The sequence below is a fragment of the Ursus arctos genome, chromosome X (assembly GCF_023065955.2).
Source record: "Ursus arctos isolate Adak ecotype North America chromosome X, UrsArc2.0, whole genome shotgun sequence".
In the NCBI taxonomy this organism is placed as follows: domain Eukaryota; kingdom Metazoa; phylum Chordata; class Mammalia; order Carnivora; family Ursidae; genus Ursus; species Ursus arctos.
The window spans coordinates 117,251,938-117,267,537 of NC_079873.1; the positions used below are offsets into that span (position 1 = coordinate 117,251,938).

Below are 15,600 nucleotides of genomic sequence, written 5' to 3' on the forward strand. Positions count from 1 at the left end.
AGGGAGAGGGAGAAGCAGACTCCCTGCTGATCAGGGAGCCTGATGCAGGGCTCGATCCCAGGACCCTGATCTGAGCTGAAGGTAGATGCTTAACCGACTGAGCCACCCAGGCGCCCCTGAAGTACTTCCTTATTTAAAGTAGTTTCTTTCCAACACCTTCCCCTGCACAACTTTTCTCTGTCAAACACAACTGTTGATTTTTGTTTTATACCGAACCATTCACTCACAGAATACTCTCTCCAGTTTATTGATTCAGGTCAGAGCCTGTTATAACAAATGCCATTGTTAACAGGGATCTCTAGGAACCTACAGACTTTTATAGCAAGGTATTTACAAGATGCACTTTAACAAAAGAATTCAGTTAGTCCCTTGGAGCTTTTGGTAATGAACTTGACCACTCTGTCAGTTACATATATCTGTAGAAATCCATGTCAAAGTTGTTTTGTCACATACAACTTTCTCTGTATGTGAATTCCTCTGTAGAGACTATACATTGGATAGGGCCTTGTTAAATATGGTACCTAGATTTCTTCATTGGGGTTACTGTGTATGCCAGCGCCTTTGACCCTTAATTCAGGTGCTCTCTTCCCTAGCAAGGCGGTCTGATCCAGTGGCGGTGTTTAGTCCCATTGCTCTCGTTGCTTCTACTTTTAGGCTGGGAAAATTCTCATTTGCAGCAGTTCACATTGCTCTTTCTTGCTTTACACCTGTTTGTGAGACCTCAACTTGAATCATTTTTGTTTGTTCTCCTCATTTAGCTCGTCACCCATATACCAGTCTTCGGGAGAATAATTTAATCACTCGCCTGCTTGTCCCTACAAAAGCATCAATAGCCAGGAGCAAAAGTGCTGCTTCCTTGTCAGTTCCTGGGAAAGATACTCCAGGTAACAGGCATAGTGCAGAAAGCCTGAAGGTGTTAGTATTTGCACTTAAAAAGCAGGTTGTATCATTTAATTTGTTGCAGTAAGATATAAAAATAATTTGAATCAGTAGTTTCCAGATGACTGATTTTACCCCAAATTTTATGTTGTATATTTATGCCTTCTGGCATGGTAGATTAGTTATCTGGGTAATAGTTTATTGATAGGATGGGATAAGGTAATTGTGGTAGTTGTTAAATTTTTTAATGATTTTTTTGAAAAAATTTTTAAAGATTTTATTTATTTATTTATTTGAGAGAGAGCACAAATGGGGAGTGGCAGAGGGAGAGGGAGAAGCAGGCTCCCTGCAGCCTGTCATGGGACTCAATCCCAGAACCCTGAGATGATCACCTGAGCTGAAACTAAGAGTTGGACGCGCAACCCACTGGCCCACCCAGGCGCCCCAGCCCTAAATGTTTAAAGATCTATGGGTTTCTTGACCTGTGCTTCAGTGTGCCACTGAAGTTAAGAGTATCAAAAATGTTTATAGTATCAAGGGAGAAAGTTTCCTACTCCACCCTCCTTTTTCCCCTAAACTGTGGAAGAATAACGTTGAGCTGCTCTTCAGCTTTTTATTAACAGTAAAATAAAATCCATCCTCAGGCTTATGTGGATTTTCTCACTTATAGGTCACATAGAGTGTTAGATATGCCTGTGGGTGGTAAGAAGTCCTCAGTAGTGGAGACCTCAAATGCACTATTCCCATCATTCTTTCTTTTTTCCTCCACTTTTTTCTTTCCAGAATTTATCCTTTTAATTCTTTTAATTTTTTTTCTGTTAATGTTCATATGATTAGTAAAATAAATTACAGTGCTATCATAGCTATCATAGACTTTCTGGTAGTGCAGCTACTTTTGGTTCAGATTCCTTCCTGACTTTGTTTTTGCCCCATTATATGTATGTCAGATTATTTTCTACCAGTCTTCCCCCAGTCTTCTGTAAGATATTTCTTGTATTAACTTTCACTCTTGTTTAATAATCTGTTATTTCCATAAAAATGTAATATTTTATCTTAAATTTCTGTAGCTATAGTTAATATATTTTTGTAGCACAAATTGTCAGTGTTAAATAATGTGACTGTTTAGGCACATACAGATATGTAAATAAAGTACTTTATCCACCAAAAGTGGGGGACTAAAAAATAACATTTAAGTCAGTCAAATTGTTTATTCATGAGTAGTCAGTCTTTGGTAATCTGTTCTATTTTGATTATTTGATGAGATCCTGTAAAAGTTTACCACCCAGATTTAAAGAAGAGGTGACAAATTTACCAAGTCTTACAAAAGCTACCACCAAATACTTTCTAAAAAAATATTCACTTCTCTTTATTATATAAGCAATAAATATTTAGTGTAGAAAAAATATTAAATATGATTTATTATTATCCCAGTAACTCACTGGTAACTGAATATTTTATGTTTTCTTCACAAAATGGGATTATAACCTATTTTTGTGTTTTTGATATGCTTTTGTCTAAACTCAACATATACCATTTTCTGGGGTCACCTGGGTGGCTCAGTTGGTTAAGCATCTGACTTCGGCTCAGGTCATGATCTCTGGGTCCTGGGATCCAGCCCTGCCTTGGGCTCCCCACTCAATGGGGAGTCTCCTTGTCCCTCTTCCTCTGCCCTGCCACCCTGTCTGTGCAGGTGCTCTCAAATAAATAAAATCTTTTTAAAAAAGTATATATATATATATCATTTTCTATGTCCAGAAATTATATATTATTACTGTGAATGACTGCTTTAGTATTTTCTAAATTTCCTGTTGAATATTTGGATTATAGTTTTAACTGGTTCAATATTATCAGTAATCCTATAAGTAACCTTATTATTACATATCTTTTCATGTCTGATTTTTTTCCTAAGAATAGATCTTGAAGTAAAATTGTGGGAACAAAGAGTATGTCCTTTGTAATGGCTTTTGATACCTTATTGCCCCAATCCCCCCTAGCAGGAGCATATACAGATCCACCAGCAGTGTGGGGCTGCCTGGTTCTCAACATAGGTATTTTCACTTTCTTCCTCGTTTGCTGGTACTGAGTATTACCAATTTTATCCATTTATTAGGCAAAAAATATTTAGATTGTTAAAGCTGGAAGAGACCTTGAAAATCTAGCTCATTCTGATTAATGTCTTATTATAGTTTTTATTATGGGTGAGAGAAAGTGCTCTTTTTTTACATTAAAATAGTCATATATGGAGTTTCTTACATAAGCACTTGTAATGGTAAGATCTCTGGCCCTGGTGAAATTGCTTTATATTACTTTTTTAAAAGTGTTGAGTATTTTGTAATGTGTTATGAAAATCATTTGAAACTATAGTATGATTAAAAGAGAAATGGCTTATTGCAAACATCAACTTTGGAGAAGCATCTTCTTTTCACCTGTAGTGGACTGTTGCTTTCACAATACTTCTTAATGGTGGCACTTCTGAGGTAGCAACTTCGCGATGCTTCTGTCGCATGTCTGGGTTCCATTTCACTAAACACTTCTGTGTTGTGGGTAATCCCTGTAGTTTACTAATGAACACATGGTCTCTCTTTTTTCTCTTATACTGTTACGTGGTACGTTTCTGTCTTGTCCGGTTTCTGAGTGTATGCAGTTTCATTCTGTCCTCATTCACCCACAGGCACCCACAATACTTTAATACAGCATATGAACATGCCCTTGCGTAGCCACAGCAGTGACGAATTGAAGAGTACCACCGTGCTCCGCAAGTCAGCAGTGGCGGGGCTTCCCCGGGAGAAGGTGGAAGCACTCCCCAAGGCGAACATAGAAGCGGCCCCCCACGTGACTGTGGAGGCAACCCCCGAGGCGAGCGTGGAAGCGGCCCCCGAGGCCAGTGTGGAAGCGGCCCCCGAGGCGAGCGTCGAAGGGTCTCCTGAAGGGAGTGTGGAAGCATCACGTGAAGCAGGTATGGAAGCACTCCCTGAGAGCATGGAAACGTCACCTGAAGTGAGCGTGGACGTGTCCCTCGAGGTGAGCGTGGACCCATCGTCCCTCGAGGCGAGCGTGGACCCGTCGTCCCCCGAGGTGAGCGTGGACCCGTCCCCGGAGGTGAGCCTGGACTCGTCTCCTGAGGTGAGCATGGAAGCGTCCCCTGATGTGAGCATGGAAGCGTCATCTGAGGCCAGTGTGGAAGCGTCGCCTGAGGCTAGTGTGAAGGCACTCCCCAAAGAAAGTGTGGAAGCGTCCCCCAAGGCATCCCCCGAGGTGGGCACGGGAACATCTTCCAAGGTGAAAGTGAGAGACTCTCCACAGGTTTGTCAGGTGTCTTTTATTGACAGATTTTCTGTTAAAATCTGTATATTTAGTTGTGTAGGTTATGATAGGTCAGGTTTCACAACATAAGCAACTTAATATTTATAGCATTCTGTAATGAAATTAGTAAAATAGGGTGACTTTCTTTAATGATTGAAAATTCTCTGATATCTGTTGTACAGTTTCCCCTCAAAGCTGGAATATTAGTTCAGTTTTAGTAGCAGGGAGTAACTGTTACATGAACTGTTTCTAAACTGAAGAAAAGGTTTTTTTGAGAAATGCTGCAAACCTTTTAATCAGGATTTAGAAATAGAATTAGATTTTAAAGTGAAAGATGTTTTAAGATAATTATTCCTGTGACCTTGAATTTTGTAATCTGAATTACTAGTCTAGAAGAATATATCTGTACCTAATTCTCATGCTTGAAAAGGAAATGGGGACTTTAAGGAGCTATAATTGTATTATATTCAGGGTATTTTTATCTTAAAAAAGCCAGCCGCAGTAAGGTAAATGCTAATTTCTTAATCTGATTATGTTGCTCTGCACAGAAATCAGAAATGGACAAACAGGCCTCAAACCCTGCTACCAAGAAACGCCCATCATCGCACATACCGTGTTATAAATGGCCATCGTCTCCTGCAAGTGGGTGGCGTCCGCCTTCTCCCATCAGTGTTAAGTAAGTAGCTTATTTGCAACTGTTCCTGATAGGTATTTTACCAGGATTAATTTCACATCAGTGTTTCATAAATGAAATAATGTCATATGCGTCATAAAGTAAATATAAAGAGAAAAAACCTTTAAAAATGGATTTATCCCTATCATAAAATATTATCTCATAATATCAAGACGTTATATTTTATGAAGTGGCAAATTATAAACTAATTAGCACCTGTCTATTACAAAACCATATCAGATTTCCCCCATTCACGGTTACTTTTTCCTGGCAGGCAAATGCAGAAGAATCGCCCCCCATCACCATCACCCATCATGTCAAAACAGTCACAGTCTTCTCTTTCCTATAAAATAATCCCTGTTCAGCGTAGCCTGTTGACACAAAATGCATTAGGTGCTCTTGGAAAGAAAAGAGAAGGAGTGCCTAAAACTGCCAACAGCTCTGAGGCTGTGAGCCAAAAACAGATGATCTGTGAGGGTAAGTTCCTTTACTACGAACTTTATTTTGGCAACACGGAAAATCTTAAGGTAGTTTGGGAATGGTCACCTTTGTTTTATTCCCCAATTCTGAGAACTTTAGGGAGTGAGCCTTCTTTTGATAAAGAGTTTAACCAATCATTGGCACACTGTTTACTTTTCCTTGCCAGAGCTTCTCACTCAAACCCACCCCCTTGTTGTTTTGGAAAATCCATTTTTGGAACTGATGTTAAAAGTACTGGTTGGGGGGCACCTGGGTGGCACAGGCAGTTAAGCACCTGTCTCTTGGTTTGGGCTCTGGTCTTGATCTCTGGGTTGTGAGATTGAGCCCCGTGTGAGGCTCTGCACCCAGCATGGAGTTTGCTTGGGATTCTCTCTCTCTCTTTCCCCTGCCCCCCTCCCCTCAAATAAACCTTAAAAACACAAAAAAGCACTGGTTGGATGAGCTCATTGCTCTAGGTGATCCCTGGGGTCCCTTCCCGCTTTGATAGTGAATGGCCTTAAGGCGTCCGTCCTTGGAGAGAGCACATCTGGCCATTTGTGGCTGAGCAGGTGTCCATCGAGAGTTGATGGGCATTTCCATACATGGACCATAACATTTTAAATACACTAGTAAATTTTTCTTTTTGAAAGATCTCCACAGTGATTTATTTTATCACAGAAATAATGTTTATTACAAATTATTCATTCCTGATGTCTTAAGATCCTCGTCATATGTGATTTATTTAAAGTAGTCATGTGGACTGAAATATTACAGTATGCTTCCATGTGATCAATCAGATATAATATACTATTACCTATGTTCATCTAAACAGTAATTATTTAGTAAAAATTATGCACAAATTTCAAAATGCATGCTGTATATATTTTTGTTTAGTCAAGTATATGCTCCTAGACCAAGCATAAGTTTGTCTTCCTCTATATTCAGTGTATCTTAATCTTTCTCCCCATCAGGTCAGTTCAGTCAGATATCTCAAAATGGCTAAACCAAAGTGGGAGGACATTATTTCATTTTGGAGCAAGTAGTTATTAAAAAGAGACAAACGGCTACTTCTGTTATTGGGAGTGGGTTTGGGGTTTTGAACCACATCTGTTCTTTAACCACTTACTTACAGGTTGCTAGTTACTTAGAAATTTTAGACCGTGTGCATATTGTTTGGGTTTTTAATGTTGTTGGTTGTCTTGCGCCTTGGACTTAAGGAGGTTAAGTTCCCTAAGCTAACTGTTTTACGTGTTGATTTCAACTAGAGTCTGGTAATAAAAGCACACCAGGGACTATGAATGCCAAGGAGGCAACAAAAATTTTGGCAGAAAAACGAAGGCTTGCTCGTGAACAAAGAGAAAAAGAAGAAAGAATACAAAAGGAGAGGGAGCAAAGGTCAGCACAAACCTACTCTTTCTATACTTTCTGTCTTGACCGGGGCCCAGATTTCGAAAGTCAAAATGTACCTTCAGATTAGATGTATTATCAATAATCAAAGAGTAACTGACTTTTTCTTTAGCGTGAATCAGAAATGACTTGTTGGCTTTGAAACGAATGTGGGAAGCATCTCCAGCAGAGAGGATGCTGGTCTGTAGAGGATGGTGTAGTCGTCTGGGGTAGCCATGCATCGTGCATACAGATGCGTAAGGAGACCAGCACTTGGGTCAGGGTCCCATAGCTCAGCAGGAACACCCGAGCGATCACGCCAGACCGTTTCTGTGGGCATTCACTGTGGTCAGCCCCTTTCTTTGTTTCAGAAGTCTTTTGTAACTTCTGAATTTGTAAACCTGGAAAGCGTCCTTCCTCGTGTTTTGCTAGGGGTGCTTTCCAGTGACATTTGTGACACCTCAATTCATCAGTCCTTGCCGGAAGGCTTTCCTGTGGGCAGCAAACCTCATGTACACTTGGGTTCATTCTAACTCCATTTCAGGGTTTCTTGACCCTCAGTCTGGAGGCTTGCTTGATTTAGGGCCCTGGACTGTGAAGCTCTGTCCACTGCCTGCACAGAGTAACTACAGTCCTGAGTTTGTTTTTAAGTAGTAAGTGTTCAGAATGCAGTCACATGCTTCCAGTACACTTTATATGGGTTTGGAAGAAAGAAGGGGATGTTGTGAATAGCAGACACAACATGTTAACTTGAAGAACATCATTCATTGCTTTAACAGCTCATTTAACATTTTCAAAGCCCTGCACACTGGTCAGTGTGGATGGGCTTCCCTCTGGGCACCACCAGACCCTCCTTTAAATTATCATGTGTGAGATTGGGTGTGAACATGACTACAGTGAAGCCTTTTGGAGGGTTCCATGTGTTTAACACAGTTAAGGAGTGCCATTCTTTCTCTCAACTTTTAAAATGCAGGGTAGCCCACTAATTGATAAAAATCTTTTTCTACTACCAAGAGCTAGTTTCCCCCATTTAAAAAGGGTATAATTGGGGCACCTGGGTGGCTCCATCTGTTGAGCGTCTGGCTCCTGGTTTTGACTCGGGTCATGATTTCGGGGTCGTGGCATCAGGCCCTGCGTCAAGCCCAGCCTTGAGCCCTGCTTCAGGCTCAGTGGGGAGTCTGCTTCTTTCCCTCTCCCTCGGCGCCCCACTTGCATGGGTGCGTGCTCACTCTCGAAGATTATATGTATTTATTTGAGAGAGAGGGAGTTAGCACGAGAGGGGAGAGGGTCAGAGGGAAAAGCAGACACATAAGTAGTTTCACTATAAAATAAATGTACAGGGGCACCTGGGTGGCTCAGTTGAGCATCTGACTCTTGGGTTCAGCTCAGGTCAGATCTCAGCCCTGAGTCGGGCTCTGTGCTGAGCATGGAGCCTGCTTGGGATTTTCTCTCTCCCTCTCCCTCTGTCCCTCCCCCGACTCATGCGCACACCTGTGTGGCTCAGTGTCTCTTTCTCTCTCTCTGAAATAAGTAAATAAATCTTTTAAGAATGCATGTACAGGGGGCACCTGGCTGTCTCAGTGGAGCATGCGACTCTTGATCTCGGGGTTGTGAGTTCGAGCCCCATGTTAGAGATAGAGATGACTTAAAAAATGTACGTACTACTGCAAGCTATATGTGGTAGAGACTGAGACAAATACTAAGAGTTGTTTAAATGTGCTGTGTCATTAGCAAAGTGAAGGACGTAGCAGAGAAAGCAGTAGAAGGCCAACAAGAAGAATTCTTGAAAGTGGAAGATGAGCAACAACAGAAGGAAATAAAGAAGAAAGACTGTCCAGATCCAGAAGACCAGAAAGTGCTACTGCAGGTTTGCTGGCTCTCCACTTTATCAGGGGTTGAGAACCAGATTCTAAAATTCATTGGAAACCCAAGGCAAAAATCCGTTTCTCCAAGAAAGATGGTGAACAAATGTTGCCTTCTCTGGCCGCATTTTGCCACTGTAGCCTAGCTGCTACCCAGCGCTGCTACAAGTCATTCCCAGCTACCCGTGGCAAAATCCTAGAATATTTTCCAAGTGAAACAGAAGTAGAAAGCTGAGAATTATAAATTAGTAGTTTTTTACTTTGTCTACATAAACAACATTGCAGCTTGGTTTCAGGAAGTGCCATTGCTCACACAGATTAAATGTCCCATGTGTTTTCCCAATCCTGCGCTCTGTGGCGACACACACAGCTGCACTCCACATACCCCCCAACAGAGACGATAAAAATTATGAATGCCTCTAAAAGTTTAAAGTCCTCCAATTCCCCAGTAAGAATGTCTCACCCATGCAAATTCAAATCATCTGGTAAATAAATCCATAAACTGAGCTTGGACTATACTCAGTTTGAATTACTAACACAGCCTATTTAATATTCCAGTTTTAGTATATCCCTTAATAAGATTAGTTGTATGTTGCATAAGTGGTTGTGTGCATTTGCATTCCTCGGGAAGCTTCCTTTAAGGATCCTCTCAGTGCTGTTGAAAGGCGTAAGACTTGTGGCTCCTGTTGCTGTGTTAATGGATAGCTACATAATCACTCCCTTTGCAGCTGTAGTGGCCTGATGACCATTGTGCTGCAGCGGTAACCCTGAGGGTCCTGGAGGGGACCGACATGGCTTCTAAATCCTCAAGGCGATAGCCTGGTTTTGTGCATTTTTAGCTAATGCTTTGGAAACAGAATTTGTGGATGTCGTGTGTATAGGTACTGTCAATCAGGTTACGTTCTTTCATGCTGGATAACCTTTAACTATTTAACTTTTTCAGCTTTTGTTCTCAGTTATCACTCATATATTGAGAGTGGTATTTTTATGCAAATTTTCTAGAAAGGGGACGCCAAAATAAAAGCTCAGGAGGAGGCTGACAAACGCAAGAAGGAACAGGAGAGAATTATGTTACAGAATTTGCAGGAGAGATTAGAGAGAAAAAAGGTACTCTTTCTGTTTTGGGAGTTTGGTTCGTTTCGAAAATAACGTTGGGTACATGATATCAAAACGTGTTCTTCAAAATCACAAGTAAGTGGTGTGCTTGCCTCTGGTGCTTCCCACTGCAACTCTCTTCTTCCTTATCCAGGGATCTCACCCTTCATACGTAGAAGGGTCTCCTCTTATTGACCTTACCTCTCCATCACAGACCGCTGGTGACCAGTACAGTGACACCTCAATATCACAAACCTCTGGGAACAAAGCTCCTTTGAACGGAGTCACTCTGGTCATGGGAGGGGTTGGTGGAAGTTAGTTTCTTCTGGCCTGGGCTGGAAACCAGGAACTCAGTGGGAGGGAGCAGCAGGTGCAGGCTTCTCTCAAAGGCCGAGGTGCAGGCTGTTTGTAAGGTGGGACCTCACTTTGTGCAACTCATTGGGCTCATTTGGGATGAGAGGAGGCCCCAGTTCAGACTGCAAGGCCTCTCTGTTGGGAGATAGGTCAGCCTGAGGAGGCCAGGTGTGCACCGGGGAGAAAATTCTCTCTCTCCTTTGTGTGTGCTCTTTGCAGTCACAGACTTCTGACAGTGTCACATCATTGGGGTGCATTCTTTTTGTTAATACCCACTTCAGTCATGGTCTGTTCAGACTAAAACGATAAAAAGTCCTAACGGGTTTGCAATAGTATGTGCTTTTAAGTAATGAATTTCTAAGTCTACAAAATTAGGGGTGAAAGGTAATTGGGATTCTGTGTTAAGATGGCAAGTATAGCTGCTAGCACTCCAGATGTTTTCTGGGTGACTGCCACTGGGACTGGGAGGACCCCGGCGGCTGCCCCAAGGTCTCAAGGTGGTGAAATCTGTGGCTTGGGAGCAGTCCTGATGCATCTGCTTGTGGAAAATGGAAGTAATCAACTTCTTCAGGACCGCTGGTTTGTTTTTAATCTGTTTTCATGTTTGAATTTTTATTTTCCTTTAAATAGAGAATTGAGGAAATTATGAAGCGGACAAGAAAGACAGATTCGAATGCCTCAAAGGTAGTCTATGTGTCCCTACCAGCAGTGCGTAAGAATTCCTGTCGCTTCACCTTCTTGCCGACTTTTCCATTTTTGCCAGTCTGGTGGTAACTCAAGCATCACGCTCGCATGTCCCTGATGATGAAAGAGGTGGAGCACATTCTATCTTTAATTAGCTGTCCTGTTTTTTCTTGTGTGAGACGCTTGTTAGGATCTGTGCCCAAAGCCTTTGGGTTGATACTTGTCTTTTTCTCACTCACGTGCGGTTCTTCAGCTGCTCTGGATGCTACCACTTGCTTGCTCCTTTGTGCTGCATATATCTTCTGCCCTTGCGCGGCCTGTCTTAGTGCGCGGTCTGCTGCTGCATAGAAGTTCTTAATTTGCACACTACCGAGTTGATCAGTAGTTTTTGATGATTAATGAACTCGAGTGCCTTTTCATCTGCTTTTTGGCCATTTGGAGATCTGCTTTGGTGAAGTGCCTTGTCAAATCCGTCGTCCGTGTTTCTGTTTGGTGGCTGGCCTCCTTCTTGCTGATGTGTGGTTTTTACCTCCTCTGCTTATGGGCCCTGCACATGCGTAGGTATTGCTGTAGTTGGCTTCATACTCTTGTAATGCCTTTTGACGAACAGAAGTTCATTTTCCTCTACGGTAAGTGCTTTTTGGGGTCAATCTCACAAGTATTCGTTTACCCCAGCATCCTGTCGTTTGAGGTATCCCATGCCTCTAAGGCCTTTTCCCTCCAAATTCTATGCCCTTTACCCTTTGTGCTACCAGACTGGTATTTTAGCTCTTTCCAGTTCCCCAGTGTGGTCATTCATATCATGAAAATTTAGAATACAAATGTCGTTTTTGGAAAGTGCAGCAAGTCACCATCTGAAAGATCATTTAGCTCACTGGCCTGAGAAGTTTCCTCTCAAGAGGTAGCCAAGAATTTTTTTTTAGCTGTTCATCAGTTGGCCCTACCTTGGCTTGGTTTGGACTCTGAGCAGGCAGAGGCCCCATGCCAACCCAAAGCCGTGGCCCCCCTGGCTCCCACTTGGGGAAGTCTTTCATTGTTGAATGTCTTTCCCTAACTGGAAGACACAACTAGGGCCACCTGTTCTGTCCCCTGTAGTCTTGGGGCCAAAGAGGTTAGATTTTTTACCTTTTAATTGAAATGATGAAAAATAGCCATCAATCAGTCCAGCATGAAACCTGTTTTCTTTGAAACAGCCAAGTCAGGCTGACGGAATATTAGATGTATTCATGACTTTTCTCATCCTAGGCTGCAGAACCATTTGTGGATACCACATATGAGGAGGACGAGGCGGACGACGAGGACGAGTCGGACAGTGACGACGGTTCCTTCGATGACCTGCACCCATCAGGTTTGCTCGCCTTCTGAGTTCTGCTAGTCACTGTGTAGGAGTTGGACTGTCTGGGTTCATCTAGGGGCTCCTCTGCTGCTGAGCTGTGTGGCTTTGGGCAACTTACTGAACCTCTCTGTACTCAGTTTTCCTACCTGAAAAAGGGGAAGCTAATGTGGTCCTCCTACGGTAGCACAAGATTGCAATGAGCTGATCCATGTCGTGCTAAGGATAGGGCCTGACGCCCAGACTGCTCTGGGGAAAGCCCACTATGGTGGTGGTCGTTATCCTTGTATAGCGTGTTCTGTTAGGCGGTAGGTGGTAGCTCTTACCCGAATGTGAGCATTTCCTAGCTCCCGGCCTTGTGCGGCCTCCATGACTGAGCACAGGTGGAATTCCGCGTCCCACCTCCCTGAGAGAAGTGTGACACCTGCCGCGATCTGAGAGCCCTCTGAAATGAGTGGCCGAGTCCCTCGCGGGTAGGGACCACTTTATGGCAGCAGTACTAGGCACTCTCTAGCCCACGAGCAGAAACGAACATGCGAGTCAGAGAGCAGCGTCCAGGGAGCCTGTGGCGAAACAGAGGAGCTCACCGTGTTACCGCCACCATCTGGTTGGCCCAGGTGCAGTGAGAACAGAGCAGTAGGAGCTAGGCCAGGCGCAGGGTCGGCTTTGGGCGCTGAGGAAAGGTGAAGGTAGGAGGTAGCACTAGCATCGAGGCTAAAAGAAGAGGCGGGATCGGCCAGGTGGCTAGTCAGGACGAGGGGTAAGAAGCCTGCTGCTGCTGCCCCCCAGCCTACACTCTCGCCTGGCAGAGGTAGGAGGGCAGGTTCCTCAGAGGCGGCCCCTTTGTGCTTTGAGGCCCGAGCAGGCCTGTGCGCCGGGCGGCACCCTGCACCCCACAACCCTGCTGCATGGCCCTCCCTGCCTGTAGGCGGCCGCTGTGCCCTGGCCCACCACCATCACAGCCCTCGCCTTCTGTTGCCTTCGTTATCGAAACTCCAGTTTTAATCTTCTTCCTTTTGTTTTCCAAGCCTTTATAAATGGCATGGATTCATCCACAAAACTCAAAACACATTTTAAAAACATGAAGAAGAACACTCCCAAGCTGGTGTTTTTAGACGCCACTTCTGGCCAAGTCTGTAGAGAGACAAAAACATTTTTTAATGGCGACATGAAAAACTTCAGACAAAAAAGTGCGAAAGACCCCTTGGCTCAGGCGAGGGGTACCAGGTGAGTCACTCAGCGAGCTTATCAGAATAAACTTGGTGGGAGTCATACATGAGATTATTGACTGAGCCCTTAGTTTGTACCAAGCACTGTGTCCAGTACTTCCAGAAATAAACTGATCCCCACAGCAGCCTTGCTAGGTAAGGGCTATCATCTTCACTTTTACAGACGAGGAAACTGAGGCACGGAGAGATGACGGGCCTTATTTGCCCAACATCCCATTGTGATAGGGCAGAGCCCACATTCAAACCAGATACATCCGGCTCTAAGCTGTGCTTTTGTGCACACTAGTTAGCGTTTGGTCATAAAATCTGAGAGGGGGAGCGTTGAGTGACTGCTGTATACCAGGTGTTTGATGTTGCCTGTTCTGATGCTCATTGCAACTCTGACTTCAGTATGGATGTCATTTTACATGTGGGGAAACTGAGGATCAGAAGTTAGGGTGGAAGCGTGGGAATAGATTCTTAGGAAGGCTCCCCGGGGATTGCCTAAAAAGACGTGAACCTCCAAGGCCCACAGGAACATGAGGGGCCGAGAGGCGCAGTGACGGGCTGGACGGAGCCCTGGACCGGGGAGAGCCATGTTCGTCCTCACTCCACGGTTCTGGCCGCATCCCGGATCCGCGTGAAGTGGGGAGCGGGACTTCTGGAGCCCTGCGTGCTCAGCTGGTCCTGGCCTTGCTTAGTGTTTGCTGAACCCTGGGACTTGGCAGGACACAATTTGGAAACCAGCGTGTTCTGTGATCTCCAGGTTCCCCTCCCACCTTCCCATGCTAGGATTCGGAAGGATAAGTTACTTATACTTCATTCAAGGCTAAAGCGTCTTTCAGGACAAAACCTTGGTTTTGGGATTGTCAGGATTCTAACCCAAGCATCTCTTTTCAGATCGTCCACCAAAAGAATGACCAGCCGAGCAGCAAAAACCAGAAAGGCAAGTGAAACATGTAACACCGTGGGACCTTCCAAGAGTTTATATCCAGAGGCACAGGAGTGGATCTGTGACAAAATTATTGCCATCAGAAATGAGGCAGAGTCCCTTATGTCCAGTATCCCTCCTGATAGCCGAAAATACCATCTGAAAGGTTCCATGACATTCCACCAGAGTCCCCCGGTGCCTTTAGACGACAAGAAAAACAAATCTGTTCCTGCTCCATCGGGTAAGGCCTCCTCCTATCTTTACCTTGCTTGAAAGGCAGTTGGCCATGAACCCTCCTGCTTCTGGCTCTTCCAGGGCTGCCTTGGCACCCTGTAACTTTGAGGCAAGTAGGGAGACGGTGGTGGGTCTGAAGGCTAGGTTGGTATCAAAGGGTCTTCCATTAAGTTGGTTTTGAGAGAGTAAATGACTTGATTCTAGTTTCGATGCCCTGCGTTTCCTACCAGATACACAGAGTAGGCTCTCATCAGCGCCCCTGATCCACCAGCTGCTTCACGGCGTGCAGACAGTCGTGTAGGGCACGGGGTTAGTCGGCCCTTTGACTTTGTGTCTCAGCCTGACTTTCCAAAACCAAAAGGCCATTGCTTTTCTTTCCTTTAAGAGGCTTTCTTCGAAATTGAGAGGCAGCTTGGGTCCTGGGGACACCAGTGTGTCAGCAACGTTGGGTTGGGGAAGGGGTTGCCGAAGGTCCTGGACCCACCGCGAAGAGAGGCTGGGGCCCAGTGGCAGTAAGACCAGCATCTTCTCTACTGTTCTTTTTTTTTTCCCTCCGGTCAGATATGTAAACTTGGCGCAGCCCAGAAGAGAATTCATCCTCTACTGTGGATCTCAACTTCCAGACCCCCTAATTTTTCTGCCTCTGACTTGAACCTCACCACCAAAATGACCATCAAAAACAGGGAGAACAGACAGACACCTTAATGTATATCTCAGAAGATACATGTTATCATCTTGACTCTTGCCAACAGCAAGGGTTCTGAGTAAAGAGTCATTTTTGTTTTCCTGTAAAAACCGCCATTGTCTCGTTCTTGTTTTCCAGCCAGGGTGCAGGAGTGCACAGCAAGGGTGCCCTCGAAAGTGGTCACTCTGGAGCGTCTAAACTGAGGAGAATTTTCCGTCTTAAAACACTGCTTATTCTGTTTCATGGTTACGTTACTTTAGCAGTTCAGAGTGGACGTTCACTCTCGTAGGGGCCGTAGTGGGTGTGTGAGGGGCTCAGGATTGCTCACAAGAACTTTGCTGGGTGGTTTCTAATAAATAAACAGGAGGTTGCAAAATCTAGTTAAGTCACGTTACCATTACGTATGTATGTTTTTAGCTCTGCCATCACCCGAGTGCACAGGCCCTGGCACCCGCAAATGCTCCGGGTTCTAGAAAGTGCTCTCAGTAGCACCTTTCGTGCTCATCAGTGTTAC

The 15,600-nt window shown here is 44.3% G+C and overlaps 1 protein-coding gene across 12 annotated transcripts in view; it reads left to right on the forward strand.

Moving 5' to 3' along the window:
• The window catches only part of MAP7D3 (MAP7 domain containing 3), a 30,949-nt gene extending 15,753 nt beyond the window's left edge, over positions 1-15,196 (forward strand). For 2 of the 12 annotated variants that reach the window (XM_026479719.4, XM_026479721.4), the window contains 12 exons: positions 759-884; positions 3,551-4,182; positions 4,731-4,858; positions 5,130-5,332; positions 6,580-6,709; positions 8,432-8,567; positions 9,565-9,669; positions 10,642-10,695; positions 11,941-12,043; positions 13,057-13,255; positions 14,137-14,408; positions 14,963-15,196. In XM_026479719.4, coding sequence (XP_026335504.2) covers positions 759-884; positions 3,551-4,182; positions 4,731-4,858; positions 5,130-5,332; positions 6,580-6,709; positions 8,432-8,567; positions 9,565-9,669; positions 10,642-10,695; positions 11,941-12,043; positions 13,057-13,255; positions 14,137-14,408; positions 14,963-14,970 — 2,096 coding nt within the window. In that variant the 3' untranslated portion in view covers positions 14,971-15,196. Of the gene's footprint in view, positions 1-758; positions 885-3,550; positions 4,183-4,730; positions 4,859-5,129; positions 5,333-6,579; positions 6,710-8,431; positions 8,568-9,564; positions 9,670-10,641; positions 10,696-11,940; positions 12,044-13,056; positions 13,256-14,136 lie in introns of all 12 variants that reach the window. The other 10 variants (XM_026479720.4, XM_048213552.2, XM_026479724.4 and 7 more) reach the window with 8 other exon arrangements.
• The last annotated feature ends 404 nt before the right edge of the window (positions 15,197-15,600 follow it).